This window comes from Corythoichthys intestinalis, chromosome 1 (assembly GCF_030265065.1).
Source record: "Corythoichthys intestinalis isolate RoL2023-P3 chromosome 1, ASM3026506v1, whole genome shotgun sequence".
Classification (NCBI taxonomy): Eukaryota; Metazoa; Chordata; class Actinopteri; order Syngnathiformes; family Syngnathidae; genus Corythoichthys; species Corythoichthys intestinalis.
In genome coordinates, this window is record NC_080395.1 from 5411629 (window position 1) to 5431737 (window position 20109).

The following is a 20109-nucleotide window of genomic DNA, read 5'->3' on the forward strand; positions in this document are numbered from 1 at the left end:
TTTGGCCGGTCAAGTTCGCGCGTCATCTTTCGTGGCTGGGACGTGGTTGCCACGGCAACTAAGGCATGTCTTGATGCCCAAGGCGCCACGCTACTAAGTTGTTGTATTGGTAAGGCGAGGGCGTTCTGACCCCACCGAAGTGTTGTTGACGTCCTTTCCTTCGCTTATCAGGCGAGGGCTGATAAGTCGGTCAACTTTGCTGTGTCAATGGCATGTAGTAACATCTCCCTGAATGCTTTACTATAATGAATGTGTTAGACCAATCTAGAGAGTTGTGTGATGTCTGCGAGAATGGTAACTATTCCCTTTAGGAGAGATGGCCGCTTGAGGGCAGCCTTGCTCTACTATGTCCTCTGTCACAGATTTATATTTAACGGAAAACACTTAGGTGACATGAAGTTCTGCTCTAAGACACCCAATTTGGCCAAATTCAAAAATTGTCCTATATGCATGTGTGATACATCATTAGAAAGCTTTTAAAAAAATTTTTTTTTTAATTTTTGAACAGTAGGGCATTTCATTTTTTACTTTTAAACAACGAAACCCTAACTGAAGGTGAGACCATGAGAGAGCATAATTAAAGACACCATGATTTTAACGAGATACTGTATTATCGCGTACTTACCTTGTTTCGATCCAAAAACTCTGTGTGGCATGTATCACCGGGTGTCAAGACACAGCTGTGACAGCTCCACTTCTCTGCTAAATGCTCTAAATGACTTCTTCGCTCGCTTTGAGGCACAAAACAACACGCCGGCACAGAAAAAACCACCTCCTCCTGGCGAACAGGTGTTAACACTGTGCCCTGACGCCGTGAGAAGGACACTTAGCAGAGTCAACGCCCGCAAAGCCTCTGGTCCTGACAACATCCCGGGACGTGTTCTGAGGGACTGTGCTGGTGAGCTCACAGATGTCTTCACAGACATTTTTAACATCTCCCTGAGCCAAGCTGTTGTTCCCACCTGCCTCAAAACCACCACTATCATCCCGGTGCCGAAGAAGTCATCGCCCTCAAGTTTCAACGACTACCGTCCGGTAGCACTTACTCCCATCCTTATGAAGTGCTTTGAACGGCTAGTGCTGAAACACATCAAAACTGTCCTCCCACCTTCCATGGACCCCCTCCAGTTTGCGTATCGGTCGAACCGCTCGACCGACGACGCCATCACCACCACCCTCCACTCAGCCCTCACCCATCTGGACAATAAGAATGCCTACGTCAGAATGCTGTTCATTGATTTCAGTTCAGCATTCAACACAATCATTCCCCAACAGCTCATCATTAAACTGGACCAGCTAGGGATCAACACTTCACTTTGCAACTGGCTGCTGGACTTCCTGACTGGGAGACCTCAGGCAGTCCAGGTCGGCAGGAACACATCCAGCATCACCATATTGAACACTGGGGCACCCCAAGGATGTGTGCTAAGCCCCCTCCTCTTCACCTTGCTGACACACGACTGCACAGCACTGCACAGCTCCAACTTTCTCGTCAAGTTTGCCGATGACACGACTGTGGCGGGCCTCATCAGCAACAACGACGAGACCAACTATCGGAGCGAGGTGAGCCGCCTGGCCCCGTGGTGTGACCGCAACAATCTCTCTCTAAACGTGGAGAAGACAAAAGAGATTGTTGTGGACTTCAGGAGAACACGCCCTCAGCATGCACCCCTGACCATCAACGGTGCGGTGGTCAAGAGGGTGAGCAGCACCAAGTTTCTGGGGGTGCATGTCACTGAAGACCTCTCTTGGACCACCAACACCGCATCACTGGCCAAGAAAGCCAACCAGCGCCTCTACTTCCTCCGCAAATTGAGGAGAGCCAGGGCCCCGGCCCACATCACGCGGACCTTCTACAGAGGTACTATTGAGAGCATCCTGACCAGCGGCATCACCGTGTGGTACGGAGCCTGTTCCAGCTCCTGTAAGAAGGTCCTCCAGCGCATGGTGAGAGCCGCTGAAAAGATCATGGGCACCTCTCTCCCCTCTCTTGGAGAACTGTATACCTCTCGCCTCACCCGCAAAGCCCTCTGCATTGCGAGAGACTCCACCCATCCATCACACAGCCTCTTCAGCCTGCTGCCATCAGGCAGGAGACTGCGGAGTCTGCGAGCCAGAACCAGCAGACTGAGGGACAGTTTCATCCACCAGGCTGTCAGGATTCTCAACTCTCTCCCTGCTCTGCCCTCGCTCCTCACATCCGCTCCATCTGGACTCTGACTTCCCAGTCCCACTTCACAAGCAACAGTCATTTTGCACGCAGTCACTTTACAATAGGCACCTTAAAACAGTTACTTTATACTCACTTTATAATAGTCATTGATAAATAGTCATCTAGTCACTTTATACAACCCTTTTTGCACAATCATACATGTTGGTATGTATGTATACGTGTGTGTGTGTGTGTGTGTGCGTGTGTGTGTGCGCGCGCGTGTGTGTGTATAGGACAAAACATTTGCACTATTGCAGTCTGCTACTTTTCCAGTACCTGTTTTCATTTCGTGTGTTTGACATTGTCAGATTGTACAGTTGTCTATTTTTATATATATTTTCTTTCTTTTATTTCATTTTTACTGCCACTGAGGCTAGAGAGTCACGCAATTTCAATTCTCTGTCTGTCCTTGCACATGTGGTAGAATTGACAATAAAGCAAACTTTGACTTTGAGCTGGATTTTCTGGATATTTTATGGGTGAAACACGGTAATATAACAAGGGTTGCGATGCAGAAATCGCAGACATCAAGGAGTGGTCGAGACTTTAACACATAGTTACCCTTTTAAACTTCTTTTTCAGTTTTTCTTTGTTTGGATTGATAATTTATTATCTAGAATATCGGGGAAAATGCGACAGTACAAAACAAATACAATTAAGCGAGAGTTATGAGGAAGATATCCGTGACTTATTTACAGACACAATTTTTTTCGTTGTGATGTAATTTGTTAAAAAGTTTAAAATATCCAAGTGAATAATTTTTTTAACAGTATATATATATATATATATATATATATATATATATATATATATATATATGTATATGTTTCCACCCCCATGCTTCACAGTGGGTATGGTGTTCTTCGGATGCAATTCAGTATTTTTTTTCCTCCAAACATGAGAACCTGTGTTTCTACCAAAAAGTTCTATTTTGGTTTCATCTGACCATAACACATTCTCCCAGTCCTCTTCTGGATCATCCAAATGCTCTCTAGCGAACCGCAGACGGGCCTCCTGGACGTGTACTTTCTTCGGCAGGGGGACACGTCTGGCAGTGCAGGATTTGAGTCCCTGACGGCGCATTGTGTTACTGATAGTAGCCTTTGTTACTGTGGTCCCAGCTCTCTGTAGGTCATTCACTAGATCGCCCCTTGTGGTTCTGAGATTTTTGCTCACCGTTCTCATTATCATTTTATCGCCACGGGGTGAGATCTTGCATGGAGCCCCAGATGGAGGGAGATTATCAGTGGTCTTTTATGTCTTCCATTTTCTAACAATTGCTCCCTCAGTTGATTTCTTTACACCAAGCGTTTTACCTATTGCAGATTCAGTCTTCCCAGCCTGGTGCAGGTCTAAAATTTTGTCTCTGGTGTCCTTTGACAGCTCTTTGGTCTTGACCATTGTGGAGTTTGGAGTGTGACTGACTGAGCTTGTGGACAGGTAACTTTTATACTGATAATGAGTTAAAACAGGTGCCATTAAGACAGGTAATAAGTGGAGCCTCGTTAGACCTTGTTAGAAGTTAGACCTCTTTGACAGCCAGAAATTTTGCTTGTTTGTAGGTGACCAAATACTTATTTCCCACTCTTTTTAAAATTCAAACAATGTGATTTTCTGTTTTATTTTTCCACATTCTGTCTCTCATGGTTGAGGTTCACCCATGTTGACAAATACAGGCCTCCCTAATCTTTTCAAGTAGGAGAACTTGCACAATTGGTGGCTGACTAAATACTTATTTGCCCCACTGTACCAACTGCGCCACGCCTATGAAACGGATCGCCGTATACGTTCTCTTCAAGACAACATCGCCGTGTGCAGGCATGTTGCGACGACAAGGCAAGAAAAATGTACCGGTAAATAATAGACGAATAGTACAAAAAAAAACATTTTATTTGTTGTGAAAAATATCATGACAACAATTATTCACAACATGAAAGTTGATTATCATATCACTGTTGTTGGGATTAGGTATTATTGTGCTAAACCATGCAAGTAAATTTTGATTTAAAAAAAGTGCGTTATATCCGGGAGATTACGGTAGGCTATACAGTATGTCATCAATATACAAGAGCATAACAACATACCAAATCAAGCTCAGGGGATGTTACAGGTACAAGGAATTGTGATAAAAGTGGCTCCTCTGGGATCTTATATTCAGTTTGTTGAGGTCTGTCGCACCTCCGTGAGACATTGAAAAAGCTTTCCTTCATGCCTTGCAGTTTGCTTTATAATCAGGGGTGCACATAAGTGGTCCGCATGCGGACATAGACAAACGCGCTGGCCCTCAACGGCTTCCATACGCTTTTGCGTACCAATGGCTGACCATAAGCCTGTCGCAATATGCAATAATTCCATTTATCGCGTGATATATAAAAATGAAGGCGGTAATTTTTCCGCTGCGACTTATCGCCTCGCGTGCACGTGCGTGCGCGCGTGCGGCAGACGTGCTGTTAAAAGTTCGGATTCCTCGTTACCAACTGCGCAAAATGCATCTTCGTTCCAAGTCCGGCAAAAACTAGCGCCGGAGCCAATCGTTCTCATTATACCCTATTGTTCAACGTATACCGGCCGCATCAGTGCTCCGGAGTGACTGTGGACCAGGGGTCGCGTTAACCGGATATTTTCCGTCGTTGACCGATTTTCTAAAACGGCGACGGAAAAAACTGAAGTCCATCGGTCGTTTTGACAGGTTGCAATTCACACCCCAGACCACAGGGTGGCGAGTGGGCATATTAATTAGCTATTGTCTCTCTTGATGCATGACGTCGTTGGCTTTACTCTGAAAAATGTCAAGGCAACTGAGTGTCCGAAGTTTCTTCAAAAAGCCCCAAAACGACGATGGTGTTGATAAAAGAGGTGAAAAAACAGGGACTGCACAAGCGGGCACGCAATTCAAGTCCATGCGCACCAGGAGGAAGACTGCGTTAAGGCCACAGCAGGTGAACTATTAATTTCATTGTTCCATACCTACCTGGGCCACAGTCAGCTGTTTTTGTCACTGCGGAGAAAAAGTTACATATTCATCTGCTAGATGTGTGATGGCACGGTGTGGATTCTCTGTTAAGCTTGTTCGGACAGAATATTAATTTGAATGAAAACTAAATACTAGTGATGGGACGAAATTGGGCCGAGGTTCCGAAGCTTGTGTCGAGTAATGGGAGGGGTGTTTCCACGAAGCTTGTAGCGAGGCGCGTGTCATTTAGGCAGAACCCGGAAATGATGTCGTGAGAAGCCTCGCCGGCCGGCTGAATCTAATGAACGCTTCGGAAGTGATCCGACGTTCGGCGCGCGTTGCAAACATAGTAGGCTACAGACTACGGTATAAATTGGTTGCAAAACGCAATGGCGATCGCCTGTTATCTCACATTTTGTGCATTTCGGGTTCCTGTACTTGTTACATGATCTGTGCGCAACAGTGCAACCAGTGCAATCTTTTTTCGAGCCTTGTCCTTTGCTTGCGATGGAAACTGCGCAAAAAAGCGACCCTCCCCTGTATGGGAACATTTTCATTTGATTGCTTTCAATAAGGTAAGGGAGAAGAACTACATTAATTTAAATGTGAGTGTGTGTACCTATCTGAACCAAACATCAACAGAATGAACAATCCATTGGTGTACTGGGAGGCACAAAAAAATACCTACCCAAATTTATATAAACTGCCACTCACATTTATCTGCACCCCAGCTTCATCTGTGCCTTGTGAAAGAATATTTTCTAAAGCTGGTGAAATATTGTCCAAAAAAATGAAACCGTTTAAAGCCAGCCACTGTGGGAAAGCTATTATTTCTCAACAAAAATGAATAACAAATTATCCTTAGCACTTGTTGTATTTTGTTCACATACTAAATTACTAACATAAGCACATTCATATCTTTGTCATAATAAAATAACCATTGAATTCTTAACAATGTTGACCACTTGGGCTTGTAGAGTAGACCACTTGATGGCGCCATAGAGTAAATGAAGCACAATGAGGCTTTGCTACATGTGCAAACCGATTGGCTGCAAAGCTTCATTGCTTCATGAGGCTTCATTTGGCCATCACTACTAAATACTGTTGAAGCGGTACACAATGTTAAGAGTCTTGTTAGCTCGAATTGCTGTGTCCAACCGCTGTAGCTCTGCTGCTCTCTGTGAACTCTCTATTCACGCCGGAACGCGCGCGGCTCTTAAATGTCTCTGTCATGTGACTGTGTCGTAGCCGCTAACGCGCTCGGCCAAATGGACACACAAGTACGGAAGGTGAATTATGCCAAACAAAGGGTCACCACAATGTCATTATCATCATTTTAAAAATTTAAGTGACTGGTAAAAATAGATTATGACCGGATTTTTATGACCGTCAGTCAAAATGACAGACAACGAAAAAGTCTAGCGCAACCTCTGCTGTGGACCATCTACAGCGCGCCGGTGTCGTTGACGTGTGGGCGCTCCCGTCAGGAGTGACATTTCACGCGGGTGGCTGTTTTTCGGCACAACGCCGGATATTTACAACGAAGTCCGCCAAAACATTGTTACAGACTAGGCTGCTACGAACAACCTCGCTTTGACAATAAACAGCTGAATGAAATTAAGAGCGCTGTGTCATATGCTGGTGTTGTGTAGTAATGAGCAGACGTGACTTCAGCGGCGCTTGTTAACTTTTTTAATGCGCGCACACACTAGATATCATGAAATGGCACACTAGATGTGCTACATCCCATGCCATTGGCTATGTGAGCACAGATTGATTATGGGTTACGTAGTCAATATAGTACATCGATGAATTCTAAACTGACATGACTGAATGGAAGTTAAGAAGGCCAAATCATTCCATACCAGTGACTATAGATAATGTTGCAAATATTGTTATTTCAGTGCGTGACACAGATGGATTAGGACAACAAATAGGATGTCTTGCTCATGTAGTAAACTTAGCTGTTAAGAAAGCTGTAGCAATCAACAGTGTGCCTTGCCTCACTTTACCAACTGTAAAGATTGTTCTCAGCTCTTTTGTACAAACATTTTTCAGATCAGTAAGAAGTAAGCACATACAGTAAATATTATGCACTAAAATACATGTTTATATGATGGCAATTTAATTTTTGCTCGCTAGCAAAAAAAAAAAAAAAAAAAAAACGAAACAAAAAATTGGTTTTTTTTGGGTTTTTTTTTACAGAGCATTAAATGTATTGAATCGGATCGAAAATCGTGACCCCGTATCAAAAATCGTACCGAACCGTGACTTAACTGTATGTTGCATCCCTATGGAACACCATTGCAGAAGTTATGACGGGGAAAAGTTTTCATTTGCCTAAATGCTTAAGTTATTAAGTGCAATTTTTTTTCCTCTCTCTTTTTTTTTAATTTTTTTTTTTTTTAACACATTTTATTTATTCTGTGGTGCTGTGCGGTATCAATATTGTTGTCTTTTTTTACTTAAGAGGCATGGTCTATTGTTTTTAGTTGTGATTTCTTAAAAAGTATTTTTGAATTTATCTATGAATGTATACTGTATTCTCACTGTGTTATTGTAAATTGGTTGAAAAAAAAAATTGGGGGGGCGCAATAATATCGCATATCGCAATACTTTATGAGAATAATTATCGCACACTAATATTTGTTATCGCGACAGGCCTAGCTGACCACTGTATTTGCGGCGGACACGAGAAAATGACTTCTCAAAATGTCAAAGAGGCGGGCCCCACTGAGTAATTATTTCCGTGTTCCCCACCCCGTCAAAAGACAGACAGACGACAGAGACATCACCGGAGCTACCGAAAAAAAGGACTTTTGCTGAAAAGTGGCTGCAGGAGGTACCATGGCTAGAAGCAAATGATGCTCGCACGGAAATGTGGTGCAACATTTGCCGTGAGAATCCCAATGTCGCTAATAAGAGCAGCGCATTTTATGTAGGGTCAAAGAATTTTAGCCATCCAAACTTTGAAAAGCACGAAAAAAACAAAGCATGTGGCAATTAATCAAACTATCGATGTCAGACAGGACCCCACTCGCCCTATGGACAAGTGGCGGAATAAAGTTATTGTAGAACAGCGCCATGCGCTGACAAACGTGTTTTTGCTCGCATTTCACAAAGCTAAACATGCACGTTCAATGAGCTCTTATGAGGAGGACATCCCACTTTTACAAAGGCTTGGAGTTAATGTGAGAGCCGCATATGAATGCCCTTTATTTTGAATTAGTGCTTTTATGTTTATTACTTTACATTTCACTTCAAAGTAATGGCAATTTTGTTGTGCCAGTTGATGTTAATCAAGCGTTAATTGTTTATATAATTAATTAAAGGTAATTGGCTCTAAGTAAAGCTTGTCATAATTTTATCGCATCAGGCGGGTCGGCTCTCAAGCTCAATGAGGACCAAGTCACATCTCCAGGTCCTCCTCTGAGAACCTGGGCAAAAAAAATATGTGCACCCCTGTTTATAATCATCATCAGTGACTATCGAGCCACGGGTTACCCCCTTCCCACTCCAGTCTATTCTTTTTGGAGATGTTTCCTCTTTTGAGGACGATGTGGGCTGTCGTGAGTGTCAGCTGTTTAGACATATTTGTTTTTAAAACGTGCGGGGCGGTACACTGACCAGAGCGAGCGAGGTAACTAGGCAACAAACCCGGAAGTGGAGCGCAGTGCAGACAACAGGCAGATAACATATTTTGCTCTCTTTAATATTTCCTGCACTTTATTTTGTTCATTATTGTTGGTTCAGTGTTCACTTGTGAGCGCGGGTGTGTGTGTGTGTGTGTGTGTGAGACTGACGTGGATGAGCTAGGGCACTGCCACCCGCCCCTCCGCGCCGCTGGATCCGCGGGGTTGCCCCATGGGACAACTGAGAAATACGGAATAAACAGCATTCCGTATTAGTTCAGTACGGAACACAACTTTTGATTCCTAATTATGGAACGATTCCGTATTTCAAGGGACGGGTGGCAAGCCTAGTTTTAAAGGGGATGTTGCGGCAAGGGGGTGTGAGACATCAATAGAACCGTTATGCGCCAAGATAACAAATATTGATAAAGTTAACAAAAAAATCAATCACATTAATGAGCAATGATCGAAAATAGATCGAAAATGACGAACATTACCGAAAGTGTTCCGGAAACAGCCGAATGGGGCGGCGACGTCAAGACAAGTGATTGAAAGTCGAGGCGGAGCTAGGTGCCATTGTTTTTTAACGACGAGAGAGTAGCGTTAGGGTTTGTTTGACCAAAACATCACAACAATGGTTCAAAACTGCTGTGCTATGTGGTGTACAAATAGTTATTTATCGGAATATAGTATCCATGAGTTCCTGAACGCGAAAAAAAAAAGCTGGACTACACAGAAAATGGGTAAAGTTCGTCCGTGCAAAGAGGGCTAATTTTCTAGACACAGCCTCCGGCACGCTTTTCTGTGGTGCGCATTTTCCAACTGAAAGCTTCTCGAACTATGGACAAGAGAAATCGGGTTTTGCTAAAAGATTGCTGCTCAAAGGAGATGCGGTGCCGACCATACAGGCACAGCCACCTAAATGTCCCGAGATATCAAGACAGAGACGATGACTGCTAAAGGAGGCTAAAGCTAAGCAAAGGAGGGAGCAGCCAAGCTCGAAATGGCCAGAGTGAGTACTCTTTTATAATTTAAAAAAAAAAAAATGTCACGCATTGGATACAGGACTCGACACATGTATAAATTATCGTTCGTAAAATATATAGAACAAATCCTCTGATCCCGTTCATATTTGTGTCTGTTGGCAGAGCGAAAAGCTATGATAGCGCAATAAATGATAATTATTCTATGCATTCCTTTATTTTGCAGTCACGGTGTATCAGCTTCACAAAAAGAAATGCTAAACAAATCATTGGTGTTTCCCACACGATCTGCTGCCGATGTTTCATCAGTGTCATTGCTCCCCTCAATGACCGTTTCATTACGCTGCATTGGCGTTCGTTTGGGCTCAAATTGGTCACCTATAACACCGATTAAAGCTTTGTAACTCTCCTCGTCACCATTAGATGAACATTCGTTATGTCCTTCTACGTCGGATTCGACGCTGAAACTAGAAACGAAATTATCTGCCAGATCTCGGGCGCCGGTCGTTTTAGCTTGACAATCGAGCCAAATTTCTCTCATTTTCTTGTGTGTAATTACACGAAGTGGCATGATATGAATACAAAAGGCATGCGTTTATGGATAAATGATGGAATATCAAAATTTTCCCAGGGCACTACATCCCCTTTAATGTTGTCATACAAAACAACATTTTACACAAAGTGAAAATGATCAAATTTAAAACATTGATGTCAAAATGAGCAAAACTATTTCAAGTCTACATATGACATTTTCTTTTAAATTTGTGAAAAATTTAAGTTAACCCTTTAAAGGGTACTTATTGAACTCATTGGCTGCCATTGATGGTGCTCAAAGTCCAATCCTTTTGGACAGACCCTCCCAGGACAAATGGATAATTGGAATGACTTGCCCTTCGTGATGCAAAGGACAAAACGTTCTTATTCCCATTTGTTAAATCTGAAGAAAGACACAAAGAATCGGTATTGAACATGAATTTACATTTTGGTGAGTTCTTAGATCTTACTTGACAGTCTTCAGGCTATAGTTGGGATCCTTCTTGATCTTCAATAAGACCCTCTCGTCTTCTTCCTCTATTTGATAGTTGATGAGAAATAACTCTTGAAGATGGGAGGGGTTTAACTTGAGAGCCTCGGCCAATGAAGCACATCCTTTCTTCGTGATCTCGCACTCTGACAGCCTGCAACAAATTATATAATTGCATGAAGTCAAGAAGAGAACCTGCTTAAAGTGACGAAGGTTCTGCTGATAGCAACATCGTGTCCGTCTTTTCTGTGTCTAATACAGGGTTGATGCGGGTTTAAAAAGCATTAAAATCATTAAATGGATTTTGTGCCTTAAAAAGCATTAAACTCAATATTTCAAAGCATTTAAAATTATGTAAACTTGACAGGATTTTTTTTTTAACACCATTGATTAATTACTTCAGAACTTTTAAGATGCAGTGTGGGCTGGCCAGTCCTTTCGAGAGGATCTCAACCCCCTCGTCCGATAGATTGTTCTTGGAAAGGTACAGGTCCTGAAGATGGGAGGGGTTCAACTTGAGAGCCTCAGCCAATGAAACACATCCTTTACTGGTGATCCCGCAGTCGGACAGCCTGTAACAGATGTGATAATTGCCTGAAGTGAACAATGGAACCTGGTGAAAGTAGTGAAGGTTTGCTGAAAGTAACATCGTGTCAACCTTTTCCTTGACTAATGCAGGGTTGATGTGGGTCATTAAAAGTATTAAATGGATTTTGTGAAAATTCAGGCCTTAAAATGCATGAAACTTAATGTCTTAAGGCATTGAAAATTATGCAAACTTGACGGTCTAAAGAAAACACTTTTTTTTTTTTTACATCATTTATGAGAGTTAATAGCAGCAGTGATTCTTTTTAATGGTCGACCGGATCCACGGAAGATTACGAACTGGAGGAGCGTCTTACTTGAGGACTTTTAAGATGCAGTGTTTGCTGGCCAGTCCTTTCGATAGGATCTCGACCCCCTCGTCAGACAGCTCGTTCTTGCTCAGGGACAGCTCTTGAAGATGGGAGGAGGTTAACTTGAGAGCCTCAGCCAATGAAACACATCCTTTACTGGTGATCCCGCAGTCGGACAGCCTGCAACAAATGAGATAATTGGCTGAAGTCGAGAAGGGAACCTGGTTAAAGTGATGAAGGTTCTGCTGAAAATAACATAGTGTCTGCCTTTTTCATGACTGATACAGGGTTGATGCGGGTGATTAAAAAGCATTAAAAGTCATTTCAAATATTTTGTGAAAATTGGAGCCTTAAAAAGCATCAAACTTAAAAAAGCATTCAATATTATGAAAACTCGACAGGAAAAAAAACTTTTTTTTTCATAATTGATTAGAGTTGCTGCCAATAGCAGCAGTGATTCTTTCAATGAGTCGACCGATTACGAACTGGAGGAGCGTCTTACTTGAGGACTTTTAAGATGCAGTGTTTGCTGGCCAGTCCTTTCGATAGGATCTCGACCCCCTTGTCAGACAGCTGGTTCGTTCTCAGGTCCAGCTCTTGAAGATGAGAGGGGTTTAACTTGAGAGCTTCCGCCAATGAAACACATCCTTTTCTGGTGATCCCACATCGGGACAGGCTGCAACAAATGAGATAATTGCCTGAGGTCAAGGCAGGAACCTGTTTAGTAGTGATGGTGAGATGAAGCCTCATGAGGCATTGCACCACTTGAGCCAGTTGGTTCGAGAAAGGGTTCATTTCTTGGAGCTTCATGTGTCCACGGAACCACCTGCTGGCTAACTGTATAGTTACAATCATTTGTCTCCAAACCACATGAGGGATTCGTTAATTTTTGTGTGTGTGTGTCTGTTGGGAAGGTATTATTTAGCAAAATATTGTCTGACCAAAGCCTCGATGTACATAGGTTATCACATAAGTATACAGTATATATTTTTCTTCAACTTTCTTTTCATTGTTTTCCAGTCAAAGAAGTTAAATTTGGCATACATCTTCAGCAATAGGATCAACCTCATAACCTGAGTGACCATGATGTATGGGGGGGGGGATGGGGCAGTACCACAGTACCCCTGAATTATGGGGGGGGGGGAAAGGACCAGTACATATGAAACAAAAACAGTTATATAAAATACAGTGCCTTGCAAAAGTATTCGGCCCCCTTGAACCTTGCAACCTTTCGCCACATTTCAGGATTCAAACATAAAGATATCAAATTTTTTATTTTTTGTCAAGAATCAACAACAAGTGGGACACAATCGTGAAGTGGAACAAAATTTATTGGATAATTGAAACTTTTTTTAACAAATAAAAAACTGAAAAGTGGGGCGTGCAATATTATTCTGCCCCATTGCGTTAATACTTTGTTGCGCCACCTTTTGCTCCAATTACAGCTGCAAGTCGCTTGGAGTATGTTTCTATCAGTTTTGCACATCGAGAGACTGACATTCTTGCCCATTCTTCCTTGAAAAACAGCTCGAGCTCAGTGAGATTGGATGGAAAGTGTTTGTGAACAGCAGTCTTCAGCTCTTTCCACAGATTCTCGATTGGATTCAGGTCTGGACTTTGACTTGGCCATTCTAACACCTGGATACGTTTATTTTTTAACCATTCCATTGTAGATTTGGCTTTATGTTTTGGATCATTGTCCTGTTGGAAGATAAATCTCCGTCCCATTCTCAGGTCTTGTGCAGACACCCACAGGTTTTCTTCCAGAATGTTCCTATATTTGGCTGCATCCATCTTCCTGTCAATTTTAACCATCTTCCCTGTCCCTGCTGAAGAAAAGCAGGCCCAAACCATGATGCTGCCACCACCATGTTTGACAGTGGGGATGGTGTGTTCAGGGTGATGAGCTGTGTTTTACGTCAAACATATCGTTTTGCATTGTGGCCAAAAAGCTCAATTTTGGTTTCATCTGACCAGAGCACCTTCTTCCACATGTTTGGTGTGTCTCCCAGGTGGCTTAAGGCAAACTTTAAACGAGACTTTTTATGGATATCTTTGAGAAATGGCTTTCTTCTTGCCACTCTTCCATAAAGGCCAGATTTGTGCAGTGTACGACTGACTGTTGTCCTATGGACAGCCTCTCCCACCTCAGCTGTAGATCTCTGCAGTTCATCCAGAGTGATCATGGGCCTCTTGGCTGCATCTCTGATCAGTTTTCTCCTTGTTTGAGAAGAAAGTTTGGAAGGACGGCCGGGTCTTGGTAGATTTGCAGTGGTGTGATGCTCCTTCCATTTCAATATGATGGCTTGCACAGTGCTCCTTGAGATGTTTAAAGCTTGGGAAATCGTTTTGTATTCAAATCCGGCTTTAAACTTCTCCACAACAGTATCTCGGACCAGCCTGGTGTGTTCCTTGGTTTTCATAATGCTCTCTGCACTTTAAACAGAACCCTGAGACTATCACAGAGCAGGTGCATTTATACGGAGACTTGATTACACACAGGTGGATTCTATTTATAGAATTTATTCTATCATTTAGGACAACATTGGATCATTCAGAGATCCTCACTGAACTTCTGGAGTGAGTTTGCTGCACTGAAAGTAAAGGGGCCGAATAATATTGCACGCCCTACTTTTCAGTTTAAATTATCCAATAAATGTTGTTCCACTTCACGATTGTGTCCCACTTGTTGTTGATTCTTGACAAAAAAATGTAATTTCATATCTTTATGTTTGAAGCCTGAAATGTGGCGAAAGGTTGCAAGATTCAAGGGGGCCGAATACTTTTGCAAGGCACTGTATATAATAAACAACTTTAGCAAGGGGGGGGGGGGTTTGGGGTAAATAAATTATAGAATTAAGATGTGTTATCAATGAAAAAATTAAAAGTGTTCGTTGGCTGTCACTGAGTAGCATTTGCGATCGCTACACAAAGCTAACTAAATTACCCCCAAAAATGGTAAGAGATGTAGGACAACCAGAGGATATATAAGAAAGACAGGACTGATGGTAAAGGATAGCTTGTTGAAATATGAGAATGTCAATGTCATTGTCATTGTCCGGTTGATGGGTGCGCGGGTGGCCTGGGGGACCACCCTGGGTCCCGGGGGGGGGGGGGGCTATGGGGGGATGGCTCCTTTGCTGGGCTGCGGGAGGAGGGATGGGCTGCGCATGGCCCCCCGCTCCCCCGCCCGCCCTCCCTCCGCGGGCTGGCTGGGTGGGGGCCGTGACCCTGGGTTGGCGCCCGCGCGGCTTCTCCGCCCGTCTGCGTGGCTGTCGCGCGCCCGGTGGGGCTTGCGTGCTGCTGGATGTGGTAGGGCATGCCCGGGTTGGGGGTCCCGGTGCCGGGATTGGCGATGCGGCGGCGTAGGGTTGGTCGCCAACGGGCTCACACTCATAAGAGATTCACACGATTACTGGGTTCTAGATCACAGAACTGATTTGTGTACACTCTACCCCTTTCAATCACTTAGCTTATAGGCTTATAGACACCCCCACCCCCATTCTCCTCTTTCACTGGCCAATAGGCCCCCACATGGTGTAAACCGGAAATACATCTCGCTGACGATACCACCAGCATATTAGTAACTAGTTTAGATGTTCAATGTATTTCTTGTTGTTCTTTGTGTATGTTTCTTTTCTTTCTTCTCTTGTATTTCTTTTCTTCTGTCCCCCCATAATACCTTCCTGTTCGCTGCTTTGTCATAATGGGGGGAAAAAAAAAAAAAAAAGGAGAATGTCATTGTCAGTCGCGTCGATAAAAAAGCTAAAGCTATGCTTCGGTCGGCTCATTTTTTTCGTCTTTTTCAGCCTTCGACACTCAAGCCATCTCTTTAACTCAACATTTTTATGTTGTTCCACATCTTTGCCAGTGAATTTGGCAGCAGGCACATCATTTTCGAAGAGAATTGGTAGATTTAGCTCTGTAAACATCTCTTTCGTACACGACTTCCATTCATTTCCTATTAGGGACAAACGGTGGCTTGTCCCAATTTAGCAACAGTAGCTAATGTAATGAATATTAATGAGCGGAAGTGACGTGTTGCTTGCGGAACGCCATTCCAAGTACGCAGTTTTTTAGTTCGTGTAGTATATAATTCGCTATCGATTTTATAAATATTACCTATTATTTAAGAGTTGTTTATAACAGCTCTATGAGATGTTATGTAGCATAAATTTTAAATGTGCACAAAGCTATAAGCCCACCGACACAACCAAGGGCATAATAGGCCCCCTTACCCCACACACGGAGCCCTGATCTCAACATGATGCAGTCAATCTGGAATTAAGAGACAGACACAACTAAAATATCAATATGCAAAGAAAAAATGTGCTGTCTCTCTGCTTCTCTGATGAGTACAGACTCCGTGTGTTTGTCGTTTTAAATGCCACATTATCGCACGTGATCAAGCGAGAGCTCACGAGGGAACGGAGTTGGGGGACTGCAACCGTGCACAGCCGGTATGATTTGCCTGCATTTTACGTACTGCGTGGCACGCAGTCAAGACTGAGCCGGACCAGAACCGGAACAATCATGCATCTGGTGTATTTACATTATATACAGGGTGGATGCGGGTCATTAAAAAGCATCAAAAGTCATTAAATGGATTTTGTGAACATTCAGACCTTAAAAAGCATTAAACTAAATGTTTGAGCAATAAAATATTATGTAAACTTGTCGGGAAAAATTTTTGGGGGAATGAAAATGAGATAAATACCTGAAGTCAGGAAAGGAACCTGGTTAAATTGAAGAAGGTTCTACTCAAAGTACAATTGTGTCTGCCTTAGGGCCAAAATATACCGAACACGTTGACTGCGTGCTACGCAGTATGTCAAATATTGGCAAAACATACCGGCTGCGCACGGCCGTGGTCCGGCAACTCCGTCCCGTCGTGAGCTCTCGGGTAATTGCGCACGATAATGTGGCATTAAAAACAACAACAAACACACGGAGTCTGTACCCATCAGAGAAGCAAAGAGAGAGGTGGACTGAATTTGAACATTTTTTCCCAATTTTTTTTTTTTTTGCGTTTACCATAAGTTTGTGACACTACTTCTGTTTTCAATTACATAACTTGCATAATAATTTACCGTCCATCCTCATAGCTTCTGCTGTGGTGTTCCATGTGTAATATTCTGATCGAATGTTTTCCGAGGCAACCTGAAGTGCATGCAACGGTGTTTTTTATCTATTCATTTTTTAAAACCTGTACTGTTCAGCTGTTTGACACGGAGGATAGAAGTCTAAGCACCCGCTTGGTCTGAACAGTTTTAATGTTTCACATTGAGAGAATGACATACTCCCATTGTGATCATTCAACATACCTTGTATATTATGACAAAGCAGCGAACAGGAAGGGGTTATGGGGGAACAGAAGAAAAACACAAGAGAAGAACAAAAAGAACCACAAACAAACAACAAGAAATACATTGAACGTCTACACTAATTACTAATATGTTGGTGCTATTGTCAGCGAGATGTATTTCCGGTTGACACCACCAGCTGACCAGGGAAAGAGGGGGACGGGGGTGGGGGAGTCTATAAGCCAAGTGGTTGAAAGTGGCAGAGTGTACACAAATCAGCTCTATGATCTGGAACCCAGTAATCGTGTTAATCCTTTGTGAGTGTAAGCCCGTTGGTGACCGACCCATCGCCACTCCTGGCATCGGGACCCCCCACCCGAGCGCGCCCTATCACATCCAGCCGCACGCGAGCCCTACCGAGCGCGCAACAGCCACGCAGACAAGCGGAGACGCGACGCGGGCTCCAACCCAGGGCCTCCGCCCTCACCCAGTCAGCCCGGGGAGGGAGGATGGGACGGCGGGGGGGTTCAGCGCAGCACATGCCTCCTACCGCAGCCCAGCAAAGGAGCCATCGTCCCCTCCCGGGCCACACGCGCACCCATCAACCAAGAGGGGACGCACAACCAACCCCACCACCACCTCCGTCAGCCCAACGAGGCCCACGAGCCACGACCGCAGCCCCCAACCGGCATGGCACTTCACAGGACCCCCAAGCGGCCCACCAAGCCCAGGGCAGGGTCCCCCGCCGGAGCAGGCAACATCCATCCGATACACCGGCGCCCAGCCACCGACCCGTGATGGAGCACAGGGCGGAAACCCAGTCAGAGAAGAGAGGGGAAGGCGGAAGCAGGAGGATGCAGAGCAGCCGCCACGGGGCGATGCGAGATTGGAGCCCTGACCTCCCCCCACTCCCGCGGCCGGTAGCCCAGGCAGAAGGGAGGCTGGTAATGTCATGTTGGTCATGTGACGTGAGAGTGAGCGACAGCCTGCCAAGAGCCACAGGTTGTGGAAGATTTTATCGCTCTGAGTTAATCAAAAAACAAAGTTGTCAGCGCGTCGTGCATTTGTTATCTTTGGCGGAAAAACACAAAATAAGACACCATGCAGGTTCCTTTTTAATTCTGCCCTTATAAAAATGATCTGAAGTCACATTGTGACTTTCCACCTCCTTGATGAAGCATTCTTTGTCCACGTTAGCAGGTATATTAAGCGTGAATAAGCAACTGGGCCGTGGATTCCAGGCCTTCCTCAGCCCATTTTGACCGATGCGTCCTAGGCAAAAATAGAAAATTGCTTAAGCCATCCGGCGGGCTCCGGGACACATCTCAGTCCGGAGCACTGACACGGCCGCAACAATAGGATAGAATGGAAATGGATTGGCTCCGGAGCTATAGCTTTCCAGACCTGGACCAAAGACGCGTCCGGTATATTTTGGCCTTTATCTTTGGCTAGTAGCAGCAGTGATTCGTTAGATTAGTCAACCGTATGCACAGAAGATTACGAACTGGAGGTAGATTTCTGAGTTGCAAAGCTCCTTACTTGAGGACTTCTAAGTTGCAGTGTTGGCTGGCCAGTCCTTTCGAGAGGATCTCCACCCCCTTGTCCGATAGATCATTGGAGTACAGGTCCAGATGCCTCAGGTTGGATGGAGAACTGAGAACAGTAGCCAACAAGTGACAGCTGCCAATGTCCAGGTCACAATCAAATAGACTGGTGAACACAGGAAAGAGGAACACGTGAGAGTGAGCCAAACCTATCTTCTGCTGACTTTAGTATGGTGCTTTGAATAATAGATTTCATTTCAAGATACAAAACAAGACAACAACAAAATAAAGTGCAAATTACAAAACCCAAAGCTATTATGCATTTTATTTTCTCCTGGTAATATCACCAACGTCTCTTGAGCTGCATGTGACGCTGTCTTTGTTTTGGATGTTATCAAGGACGGTCATCTCGTACGACCAAAACGTGTAAATCGTAGTCTTTTTTTTTTCTTTCTTCAAGATTATAGATTGGATTTAACTCAAACTTTGACCCATTTAAGATTTTTCAAGATTTTGATTTCCCCACTGTTTCAGGATGAACTTGAGGTAAACCTGTTACACTGACCCAGCTTTTCGTTTGCTCGCATAGAGACACAATTTCTTACCGTCTTTACTGATGTCAGACATGTCCAAAGTCCGGCCCGGGGGCCAAATGCGGCTTGTGGTCCAATTTCATCCGGCCCCCAGCCTCTGTCATAAAATCAATCCCGTCTGGCCCGCACACAGACTTAATAAATTGGTCAGCAGTGCTGGTTCCAGCATATGAAGTAGCTTACACACTAAATGCTGCTCCTCATTTACGCACTAAATGGCAGAAGCACTCGAAGCAACATTACCCCGTGTGACCCTTTACTCCCAATTTTCTAAAATGGCGACAATCAAAAAAAAAAGTTGACTGCGATGGCTTCAAGGATAGGTAGAAATTGGACGATTACTTCACTAAAATACGCAACAACTGTGTCTGCCTCATTTGCAAAGACACAGTCGCTGTTTTTAAAGAGTTTGATGTGAGGCGATATTACCAAAAAAGACACGCTGACATGACAAGATTACAGGGAAGATACGTAGCGAGAAATTGACATCAGCCAAGGTCGGCCCCCCACATTTTTAACACAACAAATCTGGCCCCCTTTGCAAAATGTTTGGACACCCCTGACTTATGTCAATGACTTAGAGCATTGAAATGAGGGTTGGGCAGCAATGAAAATTGTTCATCTCAAGTAATAGCATGAAATCTATGCAATGAATCACACAGTCATCATCACTTCAAAAGTAGCAATATACACCGTCATAAAGTTAACTATCGTCTCATCCAAACAGCCACTACTTCGCCACCAGTGCCAACCATTTTTGGTTTCTTAACTCATTCACTCCCAGCCATTTTTCAGAAGCCACCGCCTTTTGTTCATTTGCAATGATTTCGGCTGATATGCCATGTGCCACAGAATATTTTGTTTGATGGCTACACAAAAGTACATCCAAATTTTTCATCATAAAAAGAGGTTTTTCTACTCTTTTCCGTTCTTCAGTTATGAGCAGTTGAAGATCATCAATTCTTGTTT

General features: G+C 43.8%; 1 protein-coding gene across 6 annotated transcripts in view; it reads right to left on the reverse strand.

The window, feature by feature from the left end:
* Positions 1-3126: 3126 nt before the first annotated feature.
* Positions 3127-20109, reverse strand: part of LOC130907807 (NACHT, LRR and PYD domains-containing protein 12-like) — a 48732-nt gene continuing 31749 nt past the window's right edge. For all 6 annotated transcript variants that reach the window (XM_057823697.1, XM_057823617.1, XM_057823542.1 and 3 more), the window contains 6 exons: positions 18543-18713; positions 12203-12376; positions 11707-11880; positions 11203-11376; positions 10785-10958; positions 3127-10717 (listed from right to left, as the gene is read on the reverse strand). In XM_057823697.1, coding sequence (XP_057679680.1) covers positions 10699-10717; positions 10785-10958; positions 11203-11376; positions 11707-11880; positions 12203-12376; positions 18543-18713 — 886 coding nt within the window. In that variant the 3' untranslated portion in view covers positions 3127-10698. The remainder of the gene's footprint in view (positions 10718-10784; positions 10959-11202; positions 11377-11706; positions 11881-12202; positions 12377-18542; positions 18714-20109) is intronic.